Source organism: Lolium rigidum, chromosome 3, assembly GCF_022539505.1.
Source record: "Lolium rigidum isolate FL_2022 chromosome 3, APGP_CSIRO_Lrig_0.1, whole genome shotgun sequence".
Classification (NCBI taxonomy): Eukaryota; Viridiplantae; Streptophyta; class Magnoliopsida; order Poales; family Poaceae; genus Lolium; species Lolium rigidum.
In genome coordinates, this window is record NC_061510.1 from 272,469,255 (window position 1) to 272,480,429 (window position 11,175).

General features: G+C 42.2%; 1 protein-coding gene across 2 annotated transcripts; it reads left to right on the forward strand.

The window, feature by feature from the left end:
• The first annotated feature begins 363 nt into the window (after positions 1–363).
• Positions 364–3,662, forward strand: LOC124699507 (probable acylpyruvase FAHD2, mitochondrial). 2 transcript variants are annotated; one of them, XM_047231801.1, is made up of 7 exons: positions 364–504; positions 629–803; positions 2,160–2,212; positions 2,734–2,796; positions 3,079–3,129; positions 3,225–3,342; positions 3,428–3,662. In XM_047231801.1, the coding sequence occupies exons 1-7, from the start codon at positions 397–399 to the stop codon at positions 3,544–3,546; spliced, it is 687 nt and encodes a 228-aa protein (XP_047087757.1). In that variant the 5' UTR covers positions 364–396; the 3' UTR covers positions 3,547–3,662. The 2 variants fall into 2 exon arrangements, with proteins under 2 accessions (XP_047087757.1, XP_047087758.1); XM_047231802.1 differs by having other exon boundaries at positions 3,440–3,662.
• The last annotated feature ends 7,513 nt before the right edge of the window (positions 3,663–11,175 follow it).

Sequence of the window (11,175 nt, forward strand, 5' to 3'; positions counted from 1 at the left end):
CCCAGGAGCCGAATTGAATTTCCATGTTGCTATTTAGGTACTTCTATACTCTCTTTTATATTGTACTTAGTAATTATCTAGTAGCATCTCTACTTAGTTTCCTGGTACTTAGAAAAATGAGAGATATATTTTTATATAAATAAAAAAGTAGCCGTTGACTTTTTTTTTGGTAAAACAGTTATTGAGATGGGTTGTGTCCATATTTTGCACGTAAAAAGGTTGAAGGGCCCAGTAGCCATATAATCTGGGCCTTAGTATGCACACTTCTTCTGAGCAAAACAAAAACGGCCTAATTCGTTCGTCCTGTCCCTGAAAAAAAAAATCATACCTCCTCTCTTCGCTCCTCCTTCCGTCGCCACCTGACCTGGGACCTAGGAAGTCGGAGCTCTCGCGGCCATGGCGACAGCGGCGGCGCAGAGGCTCCTCGCGGCGAGCACGAAGATCGTCGGGGCCGGGCGCAACTACATCTCCCGCGCCAAAGATGCCAGCAACCCTGTCCTCAAGGTCCACCCCCATCTCTGTCTCTGACCCCCTTCCGATCCCAAGACACGGAGCACCCTTCTTCCAACGCGGCAGTCTCTGATCCGGTCGCGACAGCGGCGCGATGGCCTTGTTACTCTGCTTGCAGGAACCAGTCCTCTTCCTGAAGCCTACGACTTCATTCCTCCACGCCGGCCCGGCCGCCGGGCCCATCGAGGTGCCCGAGCCGCTCGAGTCGCTGCACCACGAGGTCGAGCTCGCCGTCGTCATCTCCAAACGCGCGCGCGACGTCCCCGAGGCCTCCGCCATGGATTTCGTCGGAGGTAATTAAGTGGCGTGGTTATGGGATGCCATCCTTGCGCCATTACCGCTGTTAAGAATTGCGATCTGAAGAATATTTCGACATGAGTGACTTGCGTCAGTGCAACTGCAAAATTTGGTGACAATGTACCTCCAAAGTCAACTAGGAGGTGCCCCGTGTTTGACAGGCTGGTTGGAGAATGCAGACAAATTCTAGAATAGACAAAAGCTCTTGGCATTATTTTGTTCAATCGTAAATGTGGGTTCTGCTGAGCTAAGTCACATTTTTTTTGTTTCCTGCTGAGCGCTGTTCTCTTCTCATGGTCACATTTGACATCTACTTGTAATCTGCATTTTGGTATCAGAGGGGGACATGTGTACAACTTCTGCTGTCTGACTATCAGTGGTATTAAGCGCTCAGTATTTAACTGACATCCACAGGCGCGCTAGTCACCCGAGTCACCAACTGGAGTGCTTAAGTTCAAGGGTGTCGTCACTACTGGAGCCACTACACGCAATTGTTTCCTGATGTCTCCCATTCCCATATCCCCAACTCTCCTGGATATCTATCATGTTATTCAGTTGGAGAAACCCCACTACATGTTCAGGTTTGAAAATTTCAGTCAGCAAGGTGACTCGTTTTTTCCACAAAATAGCAGAAATTGCTCTCTTTCTTCACATGACACTATCTACTCTGTCGTCTGTCGATCCACAAAAACTACACTCACCACACCATATTGGCTTCTCTTGAGAGAATATAACATTTTTTCTTTCTGCACATATTATCCAAGAGGGTTGTGATGGCAGCGGTGGCGGGTGAGTGAAGGTTCAACTATATGTGTCCATAGCTGTATGTGTTGACGAGCGTAAACTAAACTTGAGTTTGGTGAGAACATTTATTCGGAATCATCCTTCTGAACTAATTTAAATTTAGACCTGAGTTTGACCCTTTTTCACGTCTTGTTGTGACATTATGACTACTTTTACCTTAGTCGGGATTACTATCTGTGGTAGTTGACTGGACGCATAATACAGACATGTATTCATTGAGGATGTACCCGAGATGAAACATATATAGTGGTGTGGTGCTACCTATTTAGGTGCCCACGAGATCAGACATTGGACCGCATCCAACCCAAATTTAATACATGTTCATATGTGAAAGGCTCCGGCCATGGGTGTCTTGTTTGGTGGATTTCCCCTGGTTTTTTTAATGCTCTATAAAATAGAACCTTTTGTGGTCTCATTCTTGTTTATTCTTAACTTCTTGTTGATGTAGCAGCCATCAAAAGTATGAGTCGGTGAAAAGTTATTCACTTGTTTTTTCAGCTATGACATACCAAACTCTATATAACTGCTTACATTGTCGGTTTTCCCAGGTTATGCACTTGCTTTGGACATGTCGTCGAATGATCTGCAATCCGCTTCTAAGGTTTGCAGTAACAGCTGTAGCTTTCTTTGGTCTTGTTCTACCTATCATATTTTGTTGCTTGTTTCCATCTCCCATTGCCGGTAGTTGTTGGAAGTCTAAATATGGATAGATCATTCAAGTTATGCAAAATAAATTTAGCAAAAGATACATCATGATCTTTGAAGTTTCTCCTTCCCAGTGATCAGGTCAATTAGTTGTTGAAATATGGGTGTGAACATTTGACCTGCGTAAACAAATTCACCAATAAACAACATGATGTATTCTCAAAAGTTGCATGTTTGTGCAATCATTTGAAGAAACACAAACCTGCTAGTTCCGTTTTGGCATGTGGTTACTTCTTGTAATCTTTCCATCCAGCAAATTTGACATAATGGTTTTAGGCCTATCTTTGTGCAGAACTTGTAGTAACTACTGATCAGCATGCCCTTATATAAGCTATAAGTAAACGCACAGTCCCATAGTGTAACACATATTTTTTCTCTTCTCAAACTTTCCGTAGTTATAACAAATGAAATTTGTAGTCTGCAGGTCTTCCGTGGACTTTGGGTAAAGTACAGGACACGTTTACTCCAATTAGTGCGGTGGTAAGCAATGCTTTCTCTTACCCAGACATGAGGACATTATTACTTATATATGTAAATATTTGAGTATAATAAATCCACCTTGCTTTCATTGTGGATGAAAACACATGGAATAAGTCGAGAGCATAAATAAATTTGTGGAAGTGGTAACAACCCTCCGTTGCGGTCTCATGACATTTGATAATTCCTTATATCACTTGTGTACCTGAACATTATATAGGTAATTCCATTACCGTGATAATCTATGCTTCTGAATACCATTAACAATGGTTTTCTGTTAAACAGATTCCCAAGTCAGCCATCAAGAATCCCTATGATCTAGAGCTCTGGCTAAAGGTAATTATACAATTATGTGCTGATTCTGTTTATTGCAGCCTGAAGTAATAAAAGTAATGGCAAAAAATTAACAAGCATTAAACAATCATATCCAGGTAGATGATGAACTTAGGCAGAAGGGGCTTACAAGTGATATGATATTCAAGATTCCTTTTCTGATCAGTTATATAAGTTCCATCATGACATTAATGGAGGGTGATGTGATATTGACAGGTAAAGTCTGTTTTTCTTCCTGCTAATGCATCTGTTTTAGTGGCTTAAGGAATATCTTTATCCATTATTCATGGATCCTCTGCAGGCACTCCTCCAGATGGTGTAGGCCCTGTCCGAGTAGGACAGAAGATCAAAGCTGGTATAACTGACCTGATTGATGTAGAGTTTGATGTTCAGAGGCGCATACGCCCATTTTCTAGCTGATTTAGTACGCAAGAACTTATGGTATGCGGCATATTGTTTTGGGCCGTATATGTTGTGTTATGTGGTGTTGCTTGACTTGATCTGAATGCAAGAAAATAATTAAGGTTGGATGCCTATTTGTGCAACTAAAACAATGGTTTTGTATTACCAAATTCATGAAAACGTACTATATGTTGTCATAGAAGTCTTGTCACATGCTACTAACTGAAAATTTCTTCCCAGTCGTGAGATCAGTACTCAGCATAGGCAATGTGACAAAAGACATGAAAAAATAAAAGAGTATTTCATCTGCGTGACTATGATTGTGCTTTTGGGTCAAATGGGTTGGTTAGCTTACATGTACAACTTCAATAGTAGGTACTGTCGTATTCGACTGTCTACCTGAAACAATAATAACAGTGGATATAATCATCGGCATGTGCTGTGTGCGATTGAGTGTAGGCACATTTCTTGATCATTTCTAATTTCTCAAAGAAACGCCGATTTGCAAATAATCTGGAGTTCTTCTGGTTAGCAAACTGTGCCTTCATAAACTTGGGTGGCACCTATTTATTTCTCACAGAAAAGAAGAGTGTGAATGATGCCAAAACATGTACATGCCCTGTTCCATTGGCACATCATGGACTTCAAGACCCCATCCCATAGGCAAGGGCTTAGTATGCGGTTGCTGAAGTGTGTTGTGTTAAACATTATAAACTTCTGTAGAAAGGTAGCTGTGGAAAAGTTAGTTCTGCTGACCTTGCGTTGTTGACTGCTCATTATATGTCAACATTAGTATTATTAAATTCGTGAAAACGTACTATATGTTTGCATGGAATTCCTGTTGCACCCGACTCACTGAAAATGTTGTCCGTTGTGAGGTTGATACTGTATGTAAACATAGGCTTCCAATGTGATGGAATCCGTTTTCGTTTCCGTAAAAAACATTCTGTTTTCTTTCTTATTTTGCAAAATTCTGTTTCCATTTCCCTATTTCCATTCTGTTTCTGTTTTCCCTGCCGAAAATCGGAAACTTTCCACCCCATGTTCACCCCTACTTGCAACACTGGAGGAATGGCTGGCAGTGCTGGACCTTGCCGCTCTACCTAGGTCTGTCGGACAGGTCGCCTCCAATATTGATCAATCCGAGAGACACAGAGGCGGATCCTCAGTCTTGAGACGGGCCAAGATAGAGAGATAATTCTCCCTAGAAAGATCTTGTGGACCATCCGGAATCACACACTGGAACTTTGGAGTTCCTTAGACCATCATTGTGAATATTTAGAAGATTAGAATCTACTTGGTCTAGAGAGGGGTTGTCTTCTCATTACTGATGTCTCCTATTCTCCACATCAACTTTCTCACAGTTTCCTATGTTTTGTCTCATATCTCCAGGCCAGCTAGCGGTTCCTGTTTTCGTCAGGTAAAGGGTGTATCGTCTACTCAACATTGAGCTAGTAGACTAGCGGTATCAGTATATATTCACACACACACTGGTGCATTAACACATGGTTGGTGTGCATGTACTATTTTTACATTGATAACTTGCTACTCGCTCCAGGACGAATTACATACTACAGAAAATACCTACCACATCATGGGACCCACCCCATAGGCAAAGAGCTTAGTCTGTGGTTGCTAAAGTGAGTTGTGTTGAATATTATGAACTTCTGCATAAACAGCGGTGTGGAAAAGTTACTGTTCTGTTTGACAAACTAGAGTAACTTATTGTTGAAGTTGCGAGTCTGGTTTACATGAATGTTTGCAGCACATTATAATTTCTTTTGAATGGTGAATGTTCCTTCACAACTAAACAGCTTATCGTAATCGTGATTCGGTTGTTCCTGCTCACCTGCTATTGTGACTCTCTTATTGTTTAAACTCTTAGCAGTGTTCCATTGTGGTAGCAAGTCAATCAATAGCGGAAATAATCCAGTTCAACATAATTTCACTAAACACATTGGGTTCAACAAACTCTTCATTGAGGAGAAGATAGACTCTTGGATATTGGAGCTTCAATCCTTTACGAAAGGACAGGGCCTTGTGAGGGCATGACAATATGTAACAAATAAACATGAATTCATCTTTAGCTCATCTTTAGCTCCAAACTGTGGGGAGTAAAGTGTAAAATGGATTGAATAAAGAGTTGTGGTGCTCTCTCCTCAAGATACACACGAATTTCCCCATCTGCTATTTAATAATAATAATAATAATAACATTTCCCAAATTAAGTTAGTACTGGATATATGATGTTGCCACTTGGAGCAAGGGACATTTGCGCTTTTCAATCAACCTGGTGCAAAGCATCAATCAGCTACACATGGCAACGTTAGTCGTTGTTGCCTGCCAAATGTCTTGTTCTCTGTTCATAGGAACTATATATGTTTCTGTATATACATCCTAATGGCTGATACTATATAGATCAGTTATGACCACTTGTGCACCCATTGGAAAGTTTTGACCTGATATCCTTTTGTTTTGAGGTTATTTCTATGTCACTAATTCGCTATTGCCGTAGTATTTACTCTAGAAAAACGTTGGAAGGAGACTGTCATGTGAGACGGTACCTAAAGCTAAAACCATATCTGTGAATGTAGCTGGCGTGTAGTGTAGGTGTAGGTACCCATTTGATGTCATTTTTATGCCAGGAGTCATGGGTATCTCAGTTCTTGTTTGACCATGTCGCACTTATAGGCTGGAAGGGGTACTCCACAGGTAACTATATTTGACCTGGGCTGGACTAATGTGTTTGTGGGGCAGTTGAAAAGGAGATGCAAGGCTTAAGTAAGTCAAGTATAGTCAACAGCAAGATGAACTATAGACATCGCTACCATCAGGGTAGCAGAATTGGTCCCAAGATAGTTCATTCCTTGCTGTTGCACACGCATGATTTGGAGCCTTGGAGGCTGGAGCAACTACGGTACTTGGTTAAACTATATCCGATGTCCATATCATTCACGCGTTTGCTCAGCGTATTTTTGGTCTGTTCTGCTCGTCTGTCTCCAGTGACTTCACCTGCTCTAACCAAGTAACCAGAGATCAGGTTTCAGATGATTACACAAAACTTTAAGCTTGAAAAAACGGGCCGTGTGGAAAGCGCATTATGCCGCATTGGATACGCCGTCATTATCTTGACAGTTTCGTCAGGCGTTACCGCTACAAACACAGGCGACGAGAGAAACCGTTGCTGATTTAACAAATTGGAATTTGGAAACAGGGACACCAGCTGTAGTCTCTAGATGGCCCTCCGAGGTTTACCGTCCCTACTTGATGTTGTTTACATTTGCCCCAGGAGCGACCATCCGACATGCCTTGTGATCATAACTCGGTTTTGATCTCTTCCAAAATTGCGGCGTGAATTTCCTTCGCTCTGTGATCAACTGTGGCAGGAGTTGCTTGGAAATGGTTGCACAGCAAGACTGATATATATGCATTCTATACGTACGTTCCTACACGGCTATGAGTAATGTCCCAATAATGATTTTGTAAAGTGAGGTGGAGGATGTCTCGTTGTTCCTAATTGTAAGGTAGACCATTTACAGTTTTGATGCGTGCTCAGTTTCTAAGACGACACCGTGTATATGCTAGACCCTATTCGTGTAATCTTATTGACAACCGCTGTAGTAGCATGTTCATACTAATTTGACATATTATAAGGTAATAAAACTCTCGACCTTTGCATTCAAAAGGTATACTGAATTCGAAGCTACAAACTTTCACCGTATGATTGAAAATTCCAGTTTTGGTTTAGTGAAACAGAACAAAGTATAGGCGTGACGGCTTACACCTATGGAAGTAAGAATATGGTGGCTGATTGGCTGGCATGATGTGTGACTACATTTTGTGTTGAATCTAACTTGCTCTCGAGACCTTTCGGCGCTGGATTCTCACTAAACAAATTGATGTAGCATCAAGAATTCAAGACGCACTCCCTGACTGATTCAATTCCTTAAACGTAGTTGTAGATAAATTATTTGCAAACAAGAAGACGTCTAGTAAGCACCAAAAGCTGATGTTTGGACGTATTATGGACCTTGTCAAAGCATAAAATGAATTATTTAGTATGTGTCCACGCATGTAGGGAAGTTTTAATATGAACCTGTGTCTGTAACTCTGTATAAACCTGGCAATTTCTAATTCTGTAAAATATAATACCTGCAAGTTCGAAAATTTTGTGAAAATGAAGTGTGTGTAGAGAAGATGTACTTGAGAAATTTCGTAAAGATTATACGATTGGCTGGTTTGCTTTCTGTAACTTGAAATTTTATGAAACAAGGTAAGTAACTTATCGATTTTTTTCCTTGGCAAGTGATCACATATTCGTACCAAATGTTACATGGATACTTGTATGCTTGTCCCAATCAGATTGATTAGAAAAAAGTGCCCTTCTATTCTATGAAGGTCATGTTTTTTTTTTGCTTGCCACGCGACAAGTGGTGTGCCCGTGAGCGAGTCCTCCACATGAGTGGTTCCCCATGAACTACTTGTCACCGGCTAGCCCATTGCTTTAGATGCACTGACTTGTGACTTCCATCTCGGAAGCGCACTGCCTTAACTGCATGTTCTATATTATGTTTGTTTGTGATATCTCTTTGGGTGTATTATGTTTATCTGTATAGCCTTTTAAATGTACCTTGTTGCGTCCCGCTAGTGCACTGCCCTAACTATAGGGTTTTCGCCGACTTTAGATGCACTATCTATTTTTGGTGTTCTTTTGCACTTTGTTGACGTGCAGTTTAAGTGAACTATCTTTGTGTACTCTCTACCTTTAAAAATACTTCACATAGTAGGTTACCTTCGAACAAGCCTATAACCAACCATTAAACTATCAACATATAATTTTGTGATGCAAAATGATAACCACATATAAGTACTTACGATTGAAAACCATGCCAAGTCAGCGTTGATACCGCTTTGGGTGAATTGACTGGAGAATTGCATCCACCAGCCAGTTCATAGGAAAGCTTGCACGTATATACTCTAACAGTTATCCTCACATGTGGTTACCTCAAGCCTAAACTTGGACCAAAAGTATGATGCAATTGAACATAAGGTGTGGAGGCGAACATACGCAAGTAAGGGCGGCCAGGGATGCGAGTAGATTTTTCTTTTCATTTTATATTTTTGCCTGAAGGTTGAGTCACATCTTACTTGTGATTGAAACCACGCCAAGTCAGCACCAATATGTTGAATATATAAGCAAATATCCATATGAAATAATCCGTACAAGTAAATGATAAATCATGACTATGAAAACAGCAAATAAACTAATCATGCAGACTAGTAAGATAGATGAACAGATCACATCTAAACAAGATAAGCCGATCGCATCTACCACAGAAACTAGAAGAAGAAACTCTAACAGAAACTGAAAGAGAGACGACAACATAACATACTTTGCAACAGCATCGTTGTCGCCCATGTTGAGGTTGCCGAAGAAGTCGCTGAGGTCCGGGAAGAAGTTGTCGGTGTGGAGGAACTCGTCGTCCGATGACGATGTCGTGATGCCAGTAGTCGCGCCGGAGCGCTCCCCAAAAACCTGATTGCCCCTCACCCGTACAGGTTCATGAGAGGCAGGGTTCCGAAGGCCTACTGTCCCGGCAGTCGGTGCACGCCGACGGACGGGATGAGGAAGACGAAGACGGCGGCGCAATGAACTGGAAACAGGTAGTGGCGTATGCGTCTAGTCTAGACTAGGGTTGGCGTCCGCGCTTATATAGTGCGGTTCGGGAAGGTCGTGGGGCGCAGCCCACGTCCGAGTCGGCACAGCCACGATCCAGAAAAACCGGAAGGCAAAACGGCTGAGTAACGCGTCCGTTAATGACTCAAAATTGATTACACAATTAATTTCCCAAACAGCAAAAAAGATAAGCTCGGCTCGGCGAGATTCCCGCAACCCGCTGCGCGTCGTGACGAGGCGAGGCGGGCGGCGGAGGAGGAGGAGTGCGCGAGGGCTCTCTCTCTTCTCACTCACTTACTAGGACTAGAACAGCCCACCTTATATACCACTCCAACTCTCTCCCAACTAGCAAGGTGGGACTAAACTTTAGCCCCCACTAGTGCTGCCACTGATTATTGGAATGGGCCATGTGAGTTTCAGAATTTGATAATGGGCCATGGGCCAAAGGCCAAATGTCCCAAAATTCTAGCAATCCCCCACAAACTCTCATTGGCACATTTCATCAATAAGTTTCCAGAACATTGTTTTATATACCGGTATGTCGTGGAGACTGTTAAGTTGAACTTTCACTTAAAGCTTCATATTACACTAGATTGCAACTTGGATAGTGGACTATGCCTTGAACTACAAGTTTTCTGCGCACTAGCTTCATACAAAGCCTAGACCGATACTAGGCTGCCGTGAGTCTTCCTCGCGGTTTGGAGCTTATACGTCATACTCCAGGGCCTTTCATGAGTTTACTAGAGAGCACCCAACTCTCATAGATTGCGACATTTAACAATCAGACTCATATAGGTGTGTTCTTCAAAAGATGTTCTGCAGGACAACATCTCTGCTAAAATAAGCCACTTAGAACACATTAAGATAATTATTAACCTGCCATGCAGATTAGGAGAGTATTGCATCTTACAGAGTGGTAAAATTGCTATAGGGATATATACTCTCCTCCCAGCTGACCAACAGCTTATCTCCCAGCTCTAATTCACGGGATCTCCGATCACATAGAGTGGGTTACCACCGTGGGCAGCTCCTAGTGTGGGTCTCATACCCATCTCCCTCGATGCATTTTCTATCACATTTCGTGATAGTCCCTTTGTGAAGGGGTCTGCCAGGTTTCTAGACGTATGGATATAATCCAACGCTATAACTCCGGAGTTTCTCATTTTTCTGACAGTTTTCAGTCTCCTCTTCACATGCCTTGATGACTTCATATTATCCTTAGAACTGTTTACTTTGACGATCACAGTTTGATTATCACAGTTCATAGGAATAGCGGGTATTGGTTTCTCAACCACAGGTAAGTCCATCAAGAGCTCACGAAGCCACTCTGATTATCACACTAGGATCATAAGGCGTTGGAGAAGATTTGCAGTCGCTATACCCGAAGCGACTCAGGATCTTTTCCACATAGCTAGTGGGACTGAAGCAGTGTAATCCCACCATCGTCATCCTTCAGCAGCTTGATGTTTAAGATCACATCAGCTACTCCCAAGTCCTTCATCTCAAAACAACGAGATAGGAACTCCTTGACCTCCTTAATTACAGTAAGGCTGGTCCCGAATATCAATATGTCATCGACATAGAGACAAAGAATAACTCCCTCGCCCCCACCATGGCGATAGTATACACATTTGTCAGCTTCATTTACAACAAAGCCTTCAGCGGTTAAAGTTCTTTCAAACTTCTCATGCCACTGCTTAGGTGCTTGCTTAAGCCCATACAAAGACTTCAGTAATTTACACACCTTTCCTTCTTGACCATCTACTACAAATCCATCGAGCTGCTCCATATAAATTTCCTCTTCAAGCTCTCCATTTAGGAAAGCAGTCTTAACATCCATTTGATGAACGAGAAGACCATGTGAGGCAGCCAAGGATAGTAGCACTCGAATGGTGGTCAATCTGGCAACATGTGAGTATGTATCAAAGAAATCGTCACCTTCTTTCTGGGTATAACCCTTGGCCACAAGA